The sequence below is a fragment of the Pelophylax lessonae genome, assembly GCF_965119305.1.
Source record: "Pelophylax lessonae genome assembly, chromosome: 5".
In the NCBI taxonomy this organism is placed as follows: domain Eukaryota; kingdom Metazoa; phylum Chordata; class Amphibia; order Anura; family Ranidae; genus Pelophylax; species Pelophylax lessonae.
The window spans coordinates 138,986-160,652 of record NC_138772.1 but is presented as its reverse complement, the minus strand read 5'-3'; the positions used below and the strand labels follow the sequence as shown (position 1 = coordinate 160,652).

The 21,667-nt window shown below is 50.7% G+C and overlaps 1 protein-coding gene across 1 annotated transcript in view; it reads left to right on the top strand.

Annotated features, from left to right (window-relative positions):
• The window catches only part of DGAT1 (diacylglycerol O-acyltransferase 1), a 68,940-nt gene that overhangs the window by 30,592 nt on the left and 16,681 nt on the right, over positions 1 to 21,667 (top strand). Inside the window, exons 3-4 of the mRNA XM_082258493.1 lie at positions 12,524 to 12,564; positions 21,347 to 21,432. Of these exons, the coding sequence (XP_082114619.1) occupies positions 12,524 to 12,564; positions 21,347 to 21,432 (127 nt within the window). The remainder of the gene's footprint in view (positions 1 to 12,523; positions 12,565 to 21,346; positions 21,433 to 21,667) is intronic.

Genomic DNA, 21,667 nt, shown 5'->3' with positions numbered 1-21,667 from the left:
GGTCGCAGGGGTTGTATTGCGCTCGGTGTCAGGTGAAGGGTCGCAGGGGTTGTATTGCGCTCGGTGTCGGGTCAGGAGAAGGGTTGCAGGGGTTGTATTGCGCTCGGTGTCAGGAGAAGGGTCGCAGGGGTTGTATTGCGCTCAGTGTCGGGTCAGGAGAAGGGTTGCAGGGGTTGTATTGCGCTCGGTGTCAGGAGAAGGGTCGCAGGGGTTGTATTGCGTTCGGTGTCGGGTCAGGAGAAGGGTTGCAGGGGTTGTATTGCGCTCGGTGTCAGGAGAAGGGTCGCAGGGGTTGTATTGCGCTCAGTGTCGGGTCAGGAGAAGGGTTGCAGGGGTTGTATTGCGCTCGGTGTCGGGTCAGGAGAAGGGTTGCAGGGGTTGTATTGCGCTCGGTGTCAGGAGAAGGGTCGCAGGGGTTGTATTGCGCTCAGTGTCGGGTCAGGAGAAGGGTTGCAGGGGTTGTATTGCGCTCGGTGTCAGGAGAAGGGTCGCAGGGGTTTTATTGCGCTCGGTGTCGGGTCAGGTGAAGGGTCGCAGCGTTTGTATTGCGCTCGGTGTCAGGTGAAGGGTCGCAGGGGTTGTATTGCGCTCGGTGTCAGGAGAAGGGTCGCAGGGGTTGTATTGCGCTCGGTGTCGGGTCAGGAGAAGGGTTGCAGGGGTTGTATTGCGCTCGGTGTCAGGAGAAGGGTCGCAGGGGTTGTATTACGCTCGGTGTCAGGAGAAGGGTCGCAGGGGTTGTATTGCGCTCGGTGTCGGGTCAGGAGAAGGGTCGCAGGGGTTGTATTGCGCTCGGTGTCAGGAGAAGGGTCGCAGGGGTTGTATTGCGCTCGGTGTTGGGTCAGGAGAAGGGTCGCAGGGTTTGTATTGCGCTCGGTGTCAGGAGAAGGGTTGCAGGGGTTGTATTGCGCTCAGTGTCGGGTCAGGTGAAGGGTCGCAGGGGTTGTATTGCGCTCGGTGTCAGGTCAGGAGAAGGGTCGCAGGGGTTGTATTGCGCTCAGTCTCGGGTCAGGTGAAGGGTCGCAGGGGTTGTATTGCGCTCGGTGTCAGGTCAGGAGAAGGGTCGCAGGGGTTGTATTGCGCTCGGTGTCAGGTCAGGAGAAGGGTCGCAGGGGTTGTATTGCGCTCGGTGTCGGGTCAGGAGAAGGGTTGCAGGGGTTGTATTGCGCTCGGTGTCAGGAGAAGGGTCGCAGGGGTTGTATTGCGCTCGGTGTCAGGAGAAGGGTCGCAGGGGTTGTATTGCGCTCGGTGTCAGGAGAAGGGTTGCAGGGGTTGTATTGCGCTCGGTGTCAGGTGAAGGGTCGCAGGGATTGTATTGCGCTCGGTGTCAGAAGAAGGGTCGCAGGGGTTGTATTGCGCTCGGTGTCTGGTCAGGTGAAGGGTCGCAGGGGTTGTATTGCGCTCGGTGTCAGGAGAAGGGTCGCAGGGGTTGTATTGCGCTCGGTGTCAGGAGAAGAGTCGCAGGGGTTGTATTGCGCTCGGTGTCAGGAGAAGAGTCGCAGGGGTTGTATTGCGCTCGGTGTCGGGTCAGGAGAAGGGTTGCAGGGGTTGTATTGCGCTCGGTGTCAGGTGAAGGGTCGCAGGGGTTGTATTGCGCTCGGTGTCAGGTGAAGGGTCGCAGGGGTTGTATTGCGCTCGGTGTCAGGTGAAGGGTCGCAGGGGTTGTATTGCGCTCGGTGTCAGGAGAAGGGTCGCAGGGATTGTATTGCGCTCGGTGTCAGGTGAAGGGTCGCAGGGGTTGTATTGCGCTCGGTGTCAGGAGAAGGGTCGCAGGGATTGTATTGCGCTCGGTGTCAGGAGAAGGGTCGCAGGGGTTGTATTGCGCTCGGTGTCAGGTGAAGGGTCGCAGGGGTTGTATTGCGCTCGGTGTCAGGAGAAGGGTCGCAGGGGTTGTATTGCGCTCGGTGTCAGATGAAGGGTTGCAGGGGTTGTATTGCGCTCGGTGTCACACGGGGTCACGCAGGGATTGTATTGCGCTCGGTGTCAGGAGAAGGGTTGCAGGGGTTGTATTGCGCTCGGTGTCAGGAGAAGGGTCGCAGGGGTTGTAATGCGCTCGGTGTCAGGTGAAGGGTCGCAGGGGTTGTATTGCGCTCGGTGTCAGGTGAAGGGTCGCAGGGGTTGTATTGCGCTCGGTGTCAGGTGAAGGGTCGCAGGGGTTGTATTGCGCTCGGTGTCAGGAGAAGGGTCGCAGGGGTTGTATTGCGCTCTGTGTCAGGAGAAGGGTCGCAGGGGTTGTATTGCGCTCGGTGTCAGGTGAAGGGTCGCAGGGGTTGTATTGCGCTCGGTGTCAGGTGAAGGGTCGCAGGGGTTGTATTGCGCTCGGTGTCAGGTGAAGGGTCGCAGGGGTTGTATTGCGCTCGGTGTCAGGTGAAGGGTTGCAGGGGTTGTATTGCGCTCGGTGTCACACGGGGTCACGCAGGGGTTGTATTGCGCTCTGTGTCAGGAGAAGGGTCGCAGGGGTTGTATTGCGCTCGGTGTCACACGGGGTCACGCAGGGGTTGTATTGCGCTCGGTGTCAGGTGAAGGGTCGCAGGGGTTGTATTGCGCTCGGTGTCAGGTGAAGGGTCGCAGGGGTTGTATTGCGCTCGGTGTCAGGTGAAGGGTCGCAGGGGTTGTATTGCGCTCGGTGTCAGTAGAAGGGTCGCAGGGGTTGTATTGCGCTCGGTGTCAGGTGAAGGGTTGCAGGGGTTGTATTGCGCTCAGTGTCAGGTGAAGGGTCGCAGGGGTTGTATTGCGCTCGGTGTCAGGAGAAGGGTCGCAGGGATTGTATTGCGCTCGGTGTCAGGAGAAGGGTCGCAGGGATTGTATTGCGCTCGGTGTCAGGTGAAGGGTCGCAGGGGTTGTATTGCGCTCGGTGTCAGGAGAAGGGTCGCAGGGATTGTATTGCGCTCGGTGTCAGGAGAAGGGTCGCAGGGGTTGTATTGCGCTCGGTGTCAGGTGAAGGGTCGCAGGGGTTGTATTGCGCTCGGTGTCAGGTGAAGGGTTGCAGGGGTTGTATTGCGCTCGGTGTCAGGTGAAGGGTCGCAGGGGTTGTATTGCGCTCGGTGTCAGGTGAAGGGTCGCAGGGGTTGTATTGCGCTCGGTGTCAGGAGAAGGGTTGCAGGGGTTGTATTGCGCTCGGTGTCAGTAGAAGGGTCGCAGGGGTTGTATTGCGCTCGGTGTCAGGTGAAGGGTTGCAGGGGTTGTATTGCGCTCGGTGTCAGGTGAAGGGTTGCAGGGGTTGTATTGCGCTCGGTGTCAGGTGAAGGGTCGCAGGGGTTGTATTGCGCTCGGTGTCAGGTGAAGGGTCGCAGGGGTTGTATTGCGCTCGGTGTCAGGAGAAGGGTTGCAGGGGTTGTATTGCGCTCGGTGTCAGTAGAAGGGTCGCAGGGGTTGTATTGCGCTCGGTGTCAGGAGAAGGGTTGCAGGGGTTGTATTGCGCTCAGTGTCAGGTGAAGGGTCGCAGGGGTTGTATTGCGCTCGGTGTCAGGTGAAGGGTTGCAGGGGTTGTATTGCGCTCAGTGTCAGGTGAAGGGTTGCAGGGGTTGTATTGCGCTCGGTGTCAGGTGAAGGGTCGCAGGGGTTGTATTGCGCTCGGTGTCAGGAGAAGGGTCGCAGGGGTTGTATTGCGCTCGGTGTCAGGAGAAGAGTCGCAGGGGTTGTATTGCGCTCGGTGTCGGGTCAGGAGAAGGGTTGCAGGGGTTGTATTGCGCTCGGTGTCAGGTGAAGGGTCGCAGGGGTTGTATTGCGCTCGGTGTCAGGTGAAGGGTCGCAGGGGTTGTATTGCGCTCGGTGTCAGGTGAAGGGTCGCAGGGGTTGTATTGCGCTCGGTGTCAGTAGAAGGGTCGCAGGGGTTGTATTGCGCTCGGTGTCAGGTGAAGGGTTGCAGGGGTTGTATTGCGCTCAGTGTCAGGTGAAGGGTCGCAGGGGTTGTATTGCGCTCGGTGTCAGGTGAAGGGTTGCAGGGGTTGTATTGCGCTCGGTGTCAGGTGAAGGGTCGCAGGGGTTGTATTGCGCTCGGTGTCAGGTGAAGGGTCGCAGGGGTTGTATTGCGCTCGGTGTCAGGAGAAGGGTCGCAGGGGTTGTATTGCGCTCGGTGTCAGTAGAAGGGTCGCAGGGGTTGTATTGCGCTCGGTGTCAGGTGAAGGGTTGCAGGGGTTGTATTGCGCTCAGTGTCAGGTGAAGGGTCGCAGGGGTTGTATTGCGCTCGGTGTCAGGTGAAGGGTTGCAGGGGTTGTATTGCGCTCGGTGTCAGGTGAAGGGTCGCAGGGGTTGTATTGCGCTCGGTGTCAGGTGAAGGGTCGCAGGGGTTGTATTGCGCTCGGTGTCAGGAGAAGGGTTGCAGGGGTTGTATTGCGCTCGGTGTCAGGAGAAGGGTTGCAGGGGTTGTATTGCGCTCGGTGTCAGGAGAAGGGTTGCAGGGGTTGTATTGCGCTCGGTGTCAGGAGAAGGGTTGCAGGGGTTGTATTGCGCTCGGTGTCAGGAGAAGGGTTGCAGGGGTTGTATTGCGCTCGGTGTCAGGAGAAGGGTCGCAGGGGTTGTATTGCACTCGGTGTCAGGTGAAGGGTCGCAGGGGTTGTATTGCGCTCGGTGTCAGGTGAAGGGTTGCAGGGGTTGTATTGCGCTCGGTGTCAGGTGAAGGGTTGCAGGGGTTGTATTGCGCTCGGTGTCAGGTGAAGGGTTGCAGGGGTTGTATTGCGCTCGGTGTCAGGTGAAGGGTCGCAGGGGTTGTATTGCGCTCGGTGTCAGGTGAAGGGTCGCAGGGGTTGTATTGCGCTCGGTGTCAGGAGAAGGGTTGCAGGGGTTGTATTGCGCTCGGTGTCAGTAGAAGGGTCGCAGGGGTTGTATTGCGCTCGGTGTCAGGTGAAGGGTCGCAGGGGTTGTATTGCGCTCGGTGTCAGGAGAAGGGTTGCAGGGGTTGTATTGCGCTCGGTGTCAGTAGAAGGGTCGCAGGGGTTGTATTGCGCTCGGTGTCAGGTGAAGGGTTGCAGGGGTTGTATTGCGCTCGGTGTCAGGTGAAGGGTTGCAGGGGTTGTATTGCGCTCGGTGTCAGGTGAAGGGTCGCAGGGGTTGTATTGCGCTCGGTGTCAGGTGAAGGGTCGCAGGGGTTGTATTGCGCTCGGTGTCAGGAGAAGGGTTGCAGGGGTTGTATTGCGCTCGGTGTCAGTAGAAGGGTCGCAGGGGTTGTATTGCGCTCGGTGTCAGGAGAAGGGTTGCAGGGGTTGTATTGCGCTCAGTGTCAGGTGAAGGGTCGCAGGGGTTGTATTGCGCTTGGTGTCAGGTGAAGGGTTGCAGGGGTTGTATTGCGCTCGGTGTCAGGTGAAGGGTCGCAGGGGTTGTATTGCGCTCGGTGTCAGGAGAAGGGTCGCAGGGGTTGTATTGCGCTCGGTGTCAGGAGAAGAGTCGCAGGGGTTGTATTGCGCTCGGTGTCGGGTCAGGAGAAGGGTTGCAGGGGTTGTATTGCGCTCGGTGTCAGGTGAAGGGTCGCAGGGGTTGTATTGCGCTCGGTGTCAGGTGAAGGGTCGCAGGGGTTGTATTGCGCTCGGTGTCAGGTGAAGGGTCGCAGGGGTTGTATTGCGCTCGGTGTCAGTAGAAGGGTCGCAGGGGTTGTATTGCGCTCGGTGTCAGGTGAAGGGTTGCAGGGGTTGTATTGCGCTCAGTGTCAGGTGAAGGGTCGCAGGGGTTGTATTGCGCTCGGTGTCAGGTGAAGGGTTGCAGGGGTTGTATTGCGCTCGGTGTCAGGTGAAGGGTCGCAGGGGTTGTATTGCGCTCGGTGTCAGGTGAAGGGTCGCAGGGGTTGTATTGCGCTCGGTGTCAGGAGAAGGGTTGCAGGGGTTGTATTGCGCTCGGTGTCAGTAGAAGGGTCGCAGGGGTTGTATTGCGCTCGGTGTCAGGTGAAGGGTTGCAGGGGTTGTATTGCGCTCAGTGTCAGGTGAAGGGTCGCAGGGGTTGTATTGCGCTCGGTGTCAGGTGAAGGGTTGCAGGGGTTGTATTGCGCTCGGTGTCAGGTGAAGGGTCGCAGGGGTTGTATTGCGCTCGGTGTCAGGTGAAGGGTCGCAGGGGTTGTATTGCGCTCGGTGTCAGGAGAAGGGTTGCAGGGGTTGTATTGCGCTCGGTGTCAGGAGAAGGGTTGCAGGGGTTGTATTGCGCTCGGTGTCAGGAGAAGGGTTGCAGGGGTTGTATTGCGCTCGGTGTCAGGAGAAGGGTTGCAGGGGTTGTATTGCGCTCGGTGTCAGGAGAAGGGTCGCAGGGGTTGTATTGCGCTCGGTGTCAGGTGAAGGGTTGCAGGGGTTGTATTGCGCTCGGTGTCACACGGGGTCACGCAGGGGTTGTATTGCGCTCTGTGTCAGGAGAAGGGTCGCAGGGGTTGTATTGCGCTCGGTGTCACACGGGGTCACGCAGGGGTTGTATTGCGCTCGGTGTCAGGTGAAGGGTCGCAGGGGTTGTATTGCGCTCGGTGTCAGGTGAAGGGTCGCAGGGGTTGTATTGCGCTCGGTGTCAGGTGAAGGGTCGCAGGGGTTGTATTGCGCTCGGTGTCAGTAGAAGGGTCGCAGGGGTTGTATTGCGCTCGGTGTCAGGTGAAGGGTTGCAGGGGTTGTATTGCGCTCAGTGTCAGGTGAAGGGTCGCAGGGGTTGTATTGCGCTCGGTGTCAGGTGAAGGGTTGCAGGGGTTGTATTGCGCTCGGTGTCAGGTGAAGGGTCGCAGGGGTTGTATTGCGCTCGGTGTCAGGTGAAGGGTCGCAGGGGTTGTATTGCGCTCGGTGTCAGGAGAAGGGTTGCAGGGGTTGTATTGCGCTCGGTGTCAGTAGAAGGGTCGCAGGGGTTGTATTGCGCTCGGTGTCAGGTGAAGGGTTGCAGGGGTTGTATTGCGCTCGGTGTCAGGTGAAGGGTTGCAGGGGTTGTATTGCGCTCGGTGTCAGGTGAAGGGTCGCAGGGGTTGTATTGCGCTCGGTGTCAGGTGAAGGGTCGCAGGGGTTGTATTGCGCTCGGTGTCAGGTGAAGGGTCGCAGGGGTTGTATTGCGCTCGGTGTCAGGAGAAGGGTTGCAGGGGTTGTATTGCGCTCGGTGTCAGGAGAAGGGTTGCAGGGGTTGTATTGCGCTCAGTGTCAGGTGAAGGGTCGCAGGGGTTGTATTGCGCTCGGTGTCAGGTGAAGGGTTGCAGGGGTTGTATTGCGCTCGGTGTCAGGTGAAGGGTTGCAGGGGTTGTATTGCGCTCGGTGTCAGGTGAAGGGTCGCAGGGGTTGTATTGCGCTCGGTGTCAGGTGAAGGGTCGCAGGGGTTGTATTGCGCTCGGTGTCAGGTGAAGGGTCGCAGGGGTTGTATTGCGCTCGGTGTCAGGAGAAGGGTTGCAGGGGTTGTATTGCGCTCGGTGTCAGGAGAAGGGTTGCAGGGGTTGTATTGCGCTCGGTGTCAGGTGAAGGGTCGCAGGGGTTGTATTGCGCTCGGTGTCAGGTGAAGGGTTGCAGGGGTTGTATTGCGCTCGGTGTCAGGTGAAGGGTCGCAGGGGTTGTATTGCGCTCGGTGTCAGGAGAAGGGTCGCAGGGGTTGTATTGCGCTCGGTGTCAGGAGAAGAGTCGCAGGGGTTGTATTGCGCTCGGTGTCGGGTCAGGAGAAGGGTTGCAGGGGTTGTATTGCGCTCGGTGTCAGGAGAAGGGTTGCAGGGGTTGTATTGCGCTTGGTGTCAGGAGAAGGGTTGCAGGGGTTGTATTGCGCTCGGTGTCAGGAGAAGGGTCGCAGGGGTTGTATTGCGCTCGGTGTCAGGAGAAGGGTTGCAGGGGTTGTATTGCGCTCGGTGTCAGGAGAAGGGTCGCAGGGGTTGTATTGCACTCGGTGTCAGGTCAGGAGAAGGGTTGCAGGGATTGTATTGCGCTCGGTGTCAGGAGAAGGGTTGCAGGGGTTGTATTGCGCTCAGTGTCAGGTGAAGGGTCGCAGGGGTTGTATTGCGCTCGGTGTCAGGTGAAGGGTTGCAGGGGTTGTATTGCGCTCGGTGTCAGGTGAAGGGTTGCAGGGGTTGTATTGCGCTCGGTGTCAGGTGAAGGGTCGCAGGGGTTGTATTGCGCTCGGTGTCAGGTGAAGGGTCGCAGGGGTTGTATTGCGCTCGGTGTCAGGTGAAGGGTCGCAGGGGTTGTATTGCGCTCGGTGTCAGGAGAAGGGTTGCAGGGGTTGTATTGCGCTCGGTGTCAGGAGAAGGGTTGCAGGGGTTGTATTGCGCTCAGTGTCAGGTGAAGGGTCGCAGGGGTTGTATTGCGCTCGGTGTCAGGTGAAGGGTTGCAGGGGTTGTATTGCGCTCGGTGTCAGGTGAAGGGTCGCAGGGGTTGTATTGCGCTCGGTGTCAGGAGAAGGGTCGCAGGGGTTGTATTGCGCTCGGTGTCAGGAGAAGAGTCGCAGGGGCTGTATTGCGCTCGGTGTCGGGTCAGGAGAAGGGTTGCAGGGGTTGTATTGCGCTCGGTGTCAGGAGAAGGGTTGCAGGGGTTGTATTGCGCTTGGTGTCAGGAGAAGGGTTGCAGGGGTTGTATTGCGCTCGGTGTCAGGAGAAGGGTCGCAGGGGTTGTATTGCGCTCGGTGTCAGGAGAAGGGTTGCAGGGGTTGTATTGCGCTTGGTGTCAGGAGAAGGGTTGCAGGGGTTGTATTGCGCTCGGTGTCAGGAGAAGAGTCGCAGGGGTTGTATTGCGCTCGGTGTCAGGAGAAGGGTTGCAGGGGTTGTATTGCGCTCGGTGTCAGGAGAAGGGTCGCAGGGGTTGTATTGCGCTCGGTGTCAGGAGAAGGGTCGCAGGGGTTGTATTGCGCTCGGTGTCAGGAGAAGAGTCGCAGGGGTTGTATTGCGCTCGGTGTCGGGTCAGGAGAAGGGTTGCAGGGGTTGTATTGCGCTCGGTGTCAGGAGAAGGGTTGCAGGGGTTGTATTGCGCTTGGTGTCAGGAGAAGGGTTGCAGGGGTTGTATTGCGCTCGGTGTCAGGAGAAGGGTCGCAGGGGTTGTATTGCGCTCGGTGTCAGGAGAAGGGTTGCAGGGGTTGTATTGCGCTCGGTGTCAGGAGAAGGGTCGCAGGGGTTGTATTGCACTCGGTGTCAGGTCAGGAGAAGGGTTGCAGGGATTGTATTGCGCTCGGTGTCAGGAGAAGGGTTGCAGGGGTTGTATTGCGCTCAGTGTCAGGTGAAGGGTCGCAGGGGTTGTATTGCGCTCGGTGTCAGGTGAAGGGTTGCAGGGGTTGTATTGCGCTCGGTGTCAGGTGAAGGGTTGCAGGGGTTGTATTGCGCTCGGTGTCAGGTGAAGGGTCGCAGGGGTTGTATTGCGCTCGGTGTCAGGTGAAGGGTCGCAGGGGTTGTATTGCGCTCGGTGTCAGGTGAAGGGTCGCAGGGGTTGTATTGCGCTCGGTGTCAGGAGAAGGGTTGCAGGGGTTGTATTGCGCTCGGTGTCAGGAGAAGGGTTGCAGGGGTTGTATTGCGCTCAGTGTCAGGTGAAGGGTCGCAGGGGTTGTATTGCGCTCGGTGTCAGGTGAAGGGTTGCAGGGGTTGTATTGCGCTCGGTGTCAGGTGAAGGGTCGCAGGGGTTGTATTGCGCTCGGTGTCAGGAGAAGGGTCGCAGGGGTTGTATTGCGCTCGGTGTCAGGAGAAGAGTCGCAGGGGCTGTATTGCGCTCGGTGTCGGGTCAGGAGAAGGGTTGCAGGGGTTGTATTGCGCTCGGTGTCAGGAGAAGGGTTGCAGGGGTTGTATTGCGCTTGGTGTCAGGAGAAGGGTTGCAGGGGTTGTATTGCGCTCGGTGTCAGGAGAAGGGTCGCAGGGGTTGTATTGCGCTCGGTGTCAGGAGAAGGGTTGCAGGGGTTGTATTGCGCTCGGTGTCAGGAGAAGGGTCGCAGGGGTTGTATTGCACTCGGTGTCAGGTCAGGAGAAGGGTTGCAGGGATTGTATTGCGCTCGGTGTCACACGGGGTCACGCAGGGATTGTGTAACGCTCGCTCAGCACAGAGTTGTGTAACCGGTTCTCCAGGAAGTTCTGAGTCAGCGAGGAAAGAGAGGAGAAAGCCGAGCCCACTACTGTATCTGGGTACCGCCCCATGGATCACAGCCCCGCCCACAGCTTCTCTCTGATGACAAATGTGTCCCCATCACCATTCCCTGGCTAGGGGCCCCTCCCCTTTCTATCTTCCCATGACTCCCCATGAATAGTGTCACCCCCCCCCCCCATCCACAGATAACCCCTCTCCTACTGTGCACACTGTCACCTGCTGAGGAACTACAACTCCCAGCATGCCCTGCTGCGATGCAGAGTCTGTTCTGATCAATGTTTATAAACAATGTTACTTAGTATCTCTCTATCTCCTGTCTGATCAATGTTTATAAACAATGTTACTTTGTATCTCTCTATCTCCTGTCTGATCAATGTTTATAAACAATGTTACTTTGTATCTCTCTATCTCCCCTCTGATCAATGTTTATAAACAATGTTACTTTGTATCTCTCTATCTCCCGTCTGATCAATGTTTATAAACAATGTTACTTTGTATCTCTCTATCTCCCATCTGATCAATGTTTATAAACAATGTTACTTTGTATCTCTCTATCTCCCGTCTGATCAATGTTTATAAACAATGTTACTTTGTATCTCTCTATCTCCCATCTGATCAATGTTTATAAACAATGTTACTTTGTATCTCTCTATCTCCTGTCTGATCAATGTTTATAAACAATGTTACTTAGTATCTCTCTATCTCCTGTCTGATCAATGTTTATAAACAATGTTACTTTGTATCTCTCTATCTCCCGTCTGATCAATGTTTATAAACAATGTTACTTTGTATCTCTCTATCTCCCGTCTGATCAATGTTTATAAACAATGTTACTTTGTATCTCTCTATCTCCCGTCTGATCAATGTTTATAAACAATGTTACTTTGTATCTCTCTATCTCCTGTCTGATCAATGTTTATAAACAATGTTACTTTGTATCTCTCTATCTCCCGTCTGATCAATGTTTATAAACAATGTTACTTTGTATCTCTCTATCTCCCATCTGATCAATGTTTATAAACAATGTTACTTTGTATCTCTCTATCTCCTGTCTGATCAATGTTTATAAACAATGTTACTTAGTATCTCTCTATCTCCTGTCTGATCAATGTTTATAAACAATGTTACTTTGTATCTCTCTATCTCCCCTCTGATCAATGTTTATAAACAATGTTACTTTGTATCTCTCTATCTCCCGTCTGATCAATGTTTATAAACAATGTTACTTTGTATCTCTCTATCTCCCGTCTGATCAATGTTTATAAACAATGTTACTTTGTATCTCTCTATCTCCCCTCTGATCAATGTTTATAAACAATGTTACTTTGTATCTCTCTATCTCCCATCTGATCAATGTTTATAAACAATGTTACTTTGTATCTCACTATCTCCCGTCTGATCAATGTTTATAAACAATGTTACTTTGTATCTCTCTATCTCCCATCTGATCAATGTTTATAAACAATGTTACTTTGTATCTCTCTATCTCCCGTCTGATCAATGTTTATAAACAATGTTACTTTGTATCTCTCTATCTCCCGTCTGATCAATGTTTATAAACAATGTTACTTTGTATCTCTCTATCTCCTGTCTGATCAATGTTTATAAACAATGTTACTTTGTATCTCTCTATCTCCCATCTGATCAATGTTTATAAACAATGTTACTTTGTATCTCTCTATCTCCCGTCTGATCAATGTTTATAAACAATGTTACTTTGTATCTCTCTATCTCCCATCTGATCAATGTTTATAAACAATGTTACTTTGTATCTCTCTATCTCCTGTCTGATCAATGTTTATAAACAATGTTACTTCCCGTATCTCTCTATCTCCCGTCTGATCAATGTTTATAAACAATGTTACTTTGTATCTCTCTATCTCCCGTCTGATCAATGTTTATAAACAATGTTACTTTGTATCTCTCTATCTCCCCTCTGATCAATGTTTATAAACAATGTTACTTTGTATCTCTCTATCTCCCATCTGATCAATGTTTATAAACAATGTTACTTTGTATCTCTCTATCTCCCGTCTGATCAATGTTTATAAACAATGTTACTTTGTATCTCTCTATCTCCCATCTGATCAATGTTTATAAACAATGTTACTTTGTATCTCTCTATCTCCCGTCTGATCAATGTTTATAAACAATGTTACTTTGTATCTCTCTATCTCCCGTCTGATCAATGTTTATAAACAATGTTACTTTGTATCTCTCTATCTCCTGTCTGATCAATGTTTATAAACAATGTTACTTTGTATCTCTCTATCTCCCATCTGATCAATGTTTATAAACAATGTTACTTTGTATCTCTCTATCTCCCGTCTGATCAATGTTTATAAACAATGTTACTTTGTATCTCTCTATCTCCCATCTGATCAATGTTTATAAACAATGTTACTTTGTATCTCTCTATCTCCTGTCTGATCAATGTTTATAAACAATGTTACTTTGTATCTCTCTATCTCCCGTCTGATCAATGTTTATAAACAATGTTACTTTGTATCTCTCTATCTCTTGTCTGATGATTTCTTGTCTTCCAGGTTCTGGGAAACGCTCGGCTCTTCTTGGAGAATATCATAAAGTAAGTGAACCCCGGGGGGGATGACTGACAGTCACCTGGGAGCCAATCACACGTCTCTCTGTATTTATGGCTGATGAGATCCTGGCATGGCGCCCTCCGGTGTCTCTGCGTCCAGCTGCTGCAATGCCGGGTGCTGCACTGTGTGTGGTGCTCAGATGTCTCCTGATTGGCTGAGCAGGCCTGCAGACACCTGATTGCCCAGGAAATGCGGGGTCACTGGCTGACGCCCCTGAACTCTGGAAGCCCTTTGTACTCACACATCTGTGGTACCCCTCCCCCCCATAGGAGCCCCAATAACCGTTCTTTTAAACCAACTTACCCCCCCTTAATGACCAGGCCCTATTTTGGGATTCAGCACTGCGTGACTTTAACTGACAATTGCGCGGTTGTGCGACGCTGTACCCAAATATAATTGACGTCCTTTTTTTCCCCACAAACAGAGCTTTCTCTTACGCCCTCCGACAGTCGCCGCCCACTCATACAGTCTTCACCAATGGGGTATTGACTTCCTCTCCTTAGGAGTAGCTAGGCAAAAGACTTGTTAAAACAAAAGCATTTCCATAGACACCCCCATGGGGGCTGTCCCACCGGTCCAATACCCCTCCTGCAATAGCCATCCCAGCTCTGTTTGTCTTCTGCCTAGTTCAGGAGTAGTCAGGCTTCCCTGTGCTGGGGCTACGGTCTCAGCCTTCTTCTTCTAATCAGGCCTCGGTGGCCCAGGTGTGCAATGCTGCGACTTGGTCGTCGGCGCACACCTTCTCCAAATTCCACAAAATTGATGTTCTGGCATCGGCTGATGCCTCCTTTGGCCACAAAAAAAGAGCGACAATTTTGAAAAAATAATATTTTTCACATTTTTTTATATGAAATTCTCAAAAAAAATGTAAAAATCAAATTTTTTTAACATTTAACCACTTAAGCCCCGGAAGATTTTACCCCCTTCCTGACCAGGGTTTTTTTTGCGATTTTTTTTTTTTTTTTTACTGCGTGACTTTAACGGACATTTGTGCGGTCTGTACCTAAAGGAATTTGACGTCCTTTTTTTCCCACAAACAGAGCTTTCTTTTGGTGGTATTTGATCCCCTGTGAGATTTTTTGATCATGCGCTATAAACAAAAAAAAGCGTAAATTTTGCAAAAATAACAATATTTTTCACATTTTTTTTTATATGAAATTCCCCCCAAAAAAAAGTAAAAATCAAAATTTTTTTAATATTTTTTGGCCAATTTGTTTTATGCTACATATGTTTGGTAAAAAAAATCGCAAAAAGCGTATTTTGATTGGTTTGCGCAAAAGTTATTGCGTTTACTAACTAAGGGAAAGATTTCTGTCATTTTTGGTGTTAAAAGAGTAATGGTGGCGATCTGCGTTTTTTTTTTTTTTTTTTTTTCGGGACTGCGACATTGCGGTGGACAGATCGGACCCCTGACTGACATTTTTGACACTTTTGGGGGTACCAGTGACATTACTACAGTAATCAGTGCTAAAAATATGCACTGTCACTGTACTGACACTGGCAGGGAAGGGGTTAATTTTATTGGAGAGGGAGGGGTTATGTGTGTCCCTAGGGGCGTGGTTCTAACTGTGATTGGATGTGGCTGTGTAACAACACAGATCAATGATCCTACATAGCAGGACCGAGTGATCTGTGTTGTTACACAGGGGAGAATGACAGGCGGCTGTGTTTACATCAGCCGCCTACCTTTCTCCCTTCACAGCGGACATCCGAGGCGCCGGTCACACGCACTGAGGTGTCCGTAAACGAGCCCTATTGGCTTACAGGCGAGTGACGTACCGATACGTCACTTTGCCTGGCCGGGGCTGACCGCCGCAGTATATGTGCTTGCAGCGGTCAGCAACCGGTTAAACCACCGCCGCACTCAAAACTTTGCGGTCAGAAGAATCATCCGAGGAGGACAAGACACGAAGTTTGTAAAACGTAGAGAAGTTTTCTACAGACGACCGATTCGCCGCTTCGCACACCTGAGCCACCGACACCTGGGGGTGAAACGCCCGAAACGCGCTGACCGCTCTGGTAGAGTAGAGTGCGCCCTAACAGGGAAGGGAGGAACCCGACCCTTCATCGAATAGGCCTGCACAATCGTCTGTCTGATCCACTTAGAAATGATTGCCGCAGACGCCGCTCTACCCTTCCGAGGTCCCTCAGGAAGGACAGACAGACAATCCGACTTCCAGAAAGAAACCGGAAAAAAACGGAGACATTCGGTCCCAGCAGGGAAGACCTGGCTCTACTCCGGACGCTGGGCAGCAAAGAACTGGATTAGGGTGGTACTGGCTGGAGGATATAGGCCCGAGGGACGGCCCCCTGTGGGTGTGTCTATATGTTAGAGTTTGTATTTATTAAATGACTGCCTAGCTTGCTCCTGCGGGGAACGCCAATACCCAATCGTGAAGACCGTATGAGTGGGCGGCGACTGTCAGAGGACAGAAGAGAAATCTAAATTTTTCAACATTTTAGGGCAATTTGTTTTCTGCTACATATTTTTGGGGGAAAAAAATCCCAATGAGGGTATTTTGGTTTGCGCAAAAGTTATCACATCTACAAACTACGGGAAAGATTTATCTCCTTTTTATTTATTTATTTTACTAGTAATGGCGGCGATCTGCGATTTTTAGTGGGACTGCGACATTGCTGCGGACAGATCGGACCCCTAACTGACATTTTTGGGGGTACCAGTGACATTACTACAGTAATCAGTGCTATAAATATGCATTGTCACTGTACTAATGACACTGGCAGGGAAGGGGTTAACACAAGGGGCAATCAAAGGGTTAAATGTGTGCCTAGGGGAGTGTTTCTAACTGTATGGGGATGGGCTTATGTGTTCATCACTGACAGGACAACAGACCGCCGTTCTCCCTCCACAGGAAGCGATCGTGGATGCACAGTAGACCTCATGTCCGCCAATCCCGCTGATTGGCTCCCCCTGTGGCCAATCGGCACACGCGCGCCCCCGCTAGCTGTCTCAGGAAGGGACATAGAGGTGGTTTGGCAGGACAGAGCCGCCATGCTGCAGTAGAAGTACATCGGCTGGTCAGCAAGTGGTTAAATTGCACTGGGAAATATACAGCCTGCCATTGTTGGCCTTATGCTGAAAATGCTCATTTCCTGGCTGTCCTCCATATATAAGAGTAGAATTGAGGCCATACAGCTTCTGGGACAGTGAATCAGTAATGCAGGCAGAACAGCGGCATGAGAGCCAGGCGCCTGGCATTTCCAACATGGCGCCCTCCATATATCTGACAGCCAGTTTCAGTGTTAACCCCTTACTGACCCGACCTTTATCTGACATTTATTGTTTACAAGTTAAAATCCATAATACTCACAACCCCCAAACATTATATATATATTATTATTATTTATATATTTTAGCAGAGACCCTAGAGAATAAAATGACGATCGTTGAAATAATTTATGTCACGCAGTTTATGGTTTTTGTTTTTTTGCAGCGGTTTTTCAAATGCAATTCTTTTGGAAAAAATACACTTTATTTATTAACTACTTCAGCCCCGGAAGATTTGCCCTCTTCCTGACCAGGCTATATTTTGCAATTCAGCACTGCGTTATTTTAACGGACAATTGCGCGGTCGTGCGACGCTGTACCCAAATAAAATTAATGTCCTTTTTGTCCCACAAACAGAGATTTCTTTTGGCGGTATTTAATCACCGCTGCAATTTTTTTTTTTTTTTACTGCGTGAATTTAACGGACAATTGCGCGGTGTAACGGTGCAACGCTGTACCTAAACGAATTTGACGTCCTTTTTTTTACCACAAACAGAGCTTTCTTTTGGTGGTATTTGATCACCTCTGCGATTTTTTTTTTTTTTTTTTTTTTTTTTTGATCACGCGCTATAAACAAAAAAAGCGTAAATTTTGCAAAAATAACAATATTTTTCACATTTTTTTACATGAAATTCCCCCCCAAGAAAAAGTAAAAATCAAAATTTTTTAACATTTTAGGCCAATTTTTTTTTTTTTTTACCATATGTTTGGTTAAAAAAATCGCAAAAAGCATATTTTGATTGGTTTGCGCAAAAGTTATCGCGTTTACTAACAAAGGGAAAGATTTTTGTCAATTTTGGTGTTTTTTTTTTTTTTTTTTTTTTAACGAAAAAAATTTTGGAAAAAAAAAAAAAAAAAGCAATATTTTTCACTTTCTGCTATACTGTATAACATTCCCAATAAAAAAAAATGTAAAAATCTAATATCAGTTTAGGCCAATTTGTATTCTGCTACATATTTTTGGTAAAAAAAAAAATCCCAAAAAGCGTATAATAATTAATATGCGCAAAGTTATCGTGTTCACAAACTAGGGGATAGATTTGTGGAATTGTTTTTTTGTTTTTTTACTAGTAAGTAGGTAATGGTGGTGATCAGCGATTTTTAGCAGGACTGCGACACTAAGTAACACTTTTTGGGGACCAGTGACACCAATACAGTGATCAGTGCTAAATAATATGCACTGTTACTGTATAAATGACACTGACAGGGAAGGGGTTAATACTGGGGGGTGATCAAAGGGTTAAATGTGTTCCCTAGATGTGCTTACTAACTGTGGGGGGGAGGGGCTCTGTGACAGGCACACAGAGATCGGTGAGCTTAGTTCAGACAAGATCTCACTGTCTGTGTGACAGGAGAGCTGCCTGATTTGTTTACATAGACAGGCAGCTCTCCTGTCAGTTTTACTGAAGATCGCGGGAGACCGGCGGCGAACGGTCACGCTCCTCCCGCGGTCTGACTCCCACTGTGTCTAATCACAGTGAAAGCAAGGCTTCGGTGGTGCACGCACGCCACCGAGACCGCGTGCACAAAATCACGTAGATCTACGTGAATATGCGCAGTCGAGCCGCCCTGCCGCAGTAAATCTGCACGAGGCGGTCAGCATGTGGTCAAAAAAAAACCTCTACCCCAATGTTTTTGTATAATATGAAAGATGAAGTTGCGCTGAGTAAATAAATACCCAACATGTCACGCTTTAAATTGCGCACGCTTGTGGAACGGCGCCAAATTACGATACTTAAAAATCTCCATAGGCCACGCTTTAAACTTTTTTATAGGTTACCATTTACAGTCCGGGGATAGAATTATTGCTCTCGCTCTAATGATTGCAGCGATACCTCACATGTTGTGGTGCAAATACCGTTTACATATGTGGGCGTGACCTATGTGTTCACTACTGCACGGGGGATGGGGCGCTTTTAAAAGTAAAAAAAATATTTGTTTTTTATAATTTTTTTATTTTTTTTTTTTTTTTTACACCCTTAGAAAAAAAAAAAAAAAGTTTTTTCTCTTTCATTCATTGACGGACACAGCTCCTGATATTCTTAACTATTGGGTTATACTGCCCCCCTACAGGAGTAGGACACTAGGCAGGAAAACTTGACCACGCCTATGGGCGGTCCCAGGAGGTATACTCCCACTCTCTGCTAGTCAGAAGTTGGGACCTCGTTCCTTGCTGGGATTTCTGGTCCTGGCAATTTTTTTTTCTTTTTGAATTTAATTTTTCCTATCTTTTGTAATTTTGTTCCGGTGAGAATCTGCAATCACTTGCCGGACTGGGCTATGGACTGGATAATATAGATCCTTAGGGTCCCCCCCCAGTCCGGCCAGCAAGCGTGTTCAGACCACAGCCGTAACCTAGCCTCCCTGGACGGGGGCTGGCCTGCGAGTTAAACGTCTCACAAGGACGCATACGACCGGCGCTCAGCCCGAGTCGCAGCGTTCCATTTGGCCGACAGCACCCCCACATTACCATGGAGCGGTGTCCTGTCTAGAGCAGTGCCCACCCTGTTCCTGGTATTGTAAGTAGATGTCCCCCCTCTACTCCTGGAGGGTTTTGGGGTGGATGTGGGCCCCACCCTGGGATGGTGGGACCCCCCGGGTTCCCCTCCTCCCCCCCCCCCCAGCCCCTCTAAAATTTGGGTGGTCACTGTGGGTCTTTGTGGCCTACTAGTCGAGAACCTACATGAGGCGGCCCCTGTGAGGGTGGCTGAAGCAACTGCCTCCCGTTTGGGCATCCGCCCTCCCCTCCGCTATTCCTGGGTGGTCGGCTCCACTGGGGCTCACGTCCAAGCGGCTGGGCGACCACAAAAATTTAGGGCACCGCTGGAGGCCTATTAGACCGCGGTCTGTGGCCTACTAGGCCATACGGCTGAGTTGGGCGCCTCCGTTGGGGGGGGGGGGCAGCCTCAGTGCATTTATCTGAAGCCCCCACTCTTCCTTTGGGCATCTGCCGCCTCGGATCTGTTCACTTGTGGCTCGGCCTCCCCAAAAATTTAGACAACGTCTTGCTAGGCCCTGTGGTCAGCTTGACGCCTCCCTGGGAAGGGGTGGCGCTGTGGGGGGCGTTTCATTTTGCTTGTCCAGGGTGATGTAATCCTGGACTCAAGATCCGGCTTTGTATCTTTTTAGCCAACGCGTTTCACGGGCTGACCCGCTTCGTCAGGGCCTCAGATCCTGTGAAATACTGTGACAACATGTACAAGAGATGACGATTAATATGTCATGTAGCAAAATCACAAATTATTTTCTCTACAGATCATTTCTACATTTATTGCGACATTCCACGTAGCGGGCGAAGGATATTTCATGGTATAAATCATTAAATTCTTAAAAGTATTTATTGCGACATTACCTGTATAGTATTCCATCAGAGAGTGGTGGAAGGATGGTTTGCCGTAGGTCATAGAGATGATCGGGAACCATCTGGTCCTTGGTCAGCTTTATGGTAACTTCCGCTGCCAGCAGATTTATTCTCCGGCTTGCCAATCGCACGGAGGAGCCGGTAGAAGCACCCAGAGGGCAGTGGGGGGGGGGGGGGGGTGGTAAACATTACCTGTATAGTATTCCATCAGAGAGTGGTGGCAAGGAGCCTCGGGAGCCCTAGGAGAACATCTTCAAAACCCCAAAAAGAAACGCCCACATAGGAGCAAGGACCGTACCAAATATCTGAATGCTGGAAATATATAAATCTCATTGGGCAGGGGGTGGCAGGGTGGAGCTCTAAAGTGAGGCTTTAGTGAGGAAAGGGAAACTACGTCAGAGGGGCACACAGAGGCCGAAAAAATGGCCGAATGGTTTGCCGTAGGTCATAGAGATAACCAGGAACCATCTGGTCCTTGGTCAGCTTTATGGTAACTTCCGCTGCCAGCAGATTTATTCTCCGGCTTTCCAATCGCACAGGCGAGCCGCTAGAAGCACCAGAGGGCAGTGGGGGGGGGGGGGTAAACATTACCTGCATAGTATTCCATCAGGGAGTGGTGGCAAAGGGGGGCCTTGGGAGCCCATGGGGAACGTCTCCAAAACCAAAGAAAGAAATGCCCACATAGGAGCGAGGACCGTACCAAATATCTGAATGTGGATAATATATACTGCTAAGTTTTAAAATAAATCGATATAAATTAATGAATTAAAAAAATAAAAACAAAGGAAATAAAGAAGAGGGAATAGAGTGTGGGGGAGGGGAGGGAAAGGGAGGGGGAGAACGAATCTACGAGAGGACGGAAAAAGTGTGGGGGGGGGGAGTGGTAGAGAGGGGGGGGAAGTGGGGGGAGACATTTCTGATAAGTGGTGATACTGTGGGTGTATTCTCTCTCTATGCCCCTTGTGGTGCACCATATCATTGCAGGATATATTTCCGACATTCAGATATTTGGTACGGTCCCTGCTCCTATGGGGGCGTTTCTTTTTGGGGTTTCGGAGACGTTCCCCCCCCCCCCGGGCTCCCCAAGCTCCTTGCCACCACTCTCTGATGGAATTCTATACAGGTAATGTTGTGATATATACCTTTATAATGATTTATACCATGAAATATCCTTCGCCCCTCTACGTGGAATGTCGCTATAAATGTAGGAACTTGATGTATATTTTTTCTGATAACAAAAGATGACGCTTTGTGTAGAGAAAATAATTTGTGATTTTGCTACATGAAACATTCATTGTCATATCTTGTACATGTTGTCACAGTATTTCACAGGATCTAAGGCCCGCGAAACGCGTTGGATAAAAGATACAAAACCGGATCTTGAATCCAGGATTACATCACCCTGGACAAGCAGTTTGTTTGTCTGTTTTTATGGAACAAACTCATTTCTTATAACATTGTATAATGTTCTAAATAAAGTTTTATGTACAAATGGTTTTATAGAACGCGTTGGCTCAGTGGAATGAAAAGTCCCAAACCTCACTTAGATTTTTATAATTGTGTAACGGGCATCGGCTCTTTTATCTCTACCACCCATTCCACATGGCACATACCTACCTTTACTGACCTACCCACTGATCCGTTCATCCACCAGGGGTAAGGAAAGTACTGGTACTTCCTGGTAAAGGGCAGCATTTAAGTCCCTCCCCTTGCTCCCATGTGACAGGGCTGGGCCAGTTAACAATGGGGAGAGCCCATAGCTGTGTGTAAGCTCCGGCTGGAGGACCTCTGACCTCACACATACAGCTGAATGGTGAGTATGGGTTTTGGGGGTGGAGAAGCTGCTGTGGTCTCCTGCATGGTCAGAGCACAGGTTCACTTTGATGACTTCTTGTAGAGCGATCTAATAATGTGTCTTGAAGATGGATGGTGGAGTCTGGCATACATTGACCCCATGACCTACCAGCTGGGCCGGCCACCTACCTGCTGTCTGCAGATTGTATTCTCCGATCATTGTCAGTGAATGCCATTGGCTCCTATTGATTGGCACATGCTGCTGTTGTAGAGGTTGATGGGAAGCCGATACTCATTGCACATCACGTGTCTTCTCTCCCAGGTACGGCATACTGGTGGATCCCATCCAGGTGGTCTCCCTCTTTCTGAAGGACCCTTATAGCTGGCCCTCGCTGTGCCTGGTGCTGGGTGAGTCTGTATAATGAGAACAATTATGTATCATAAAAGCCAATCTGTGAACAGTGAAGTGTATTTGATTGGCTGTTGTGGGCAGCACAGGTGCCGTGCTCCACCCTGTATATATGACATATCTTACATTGCTAGGAGAGCATGGGTTACCACATGGTGCATGTTACCTTTTACACAGGGGTCATAGTAGGGTGTGTGGCTCTAGTGGCCATTACCTGCAGCCTAGGCATTATAG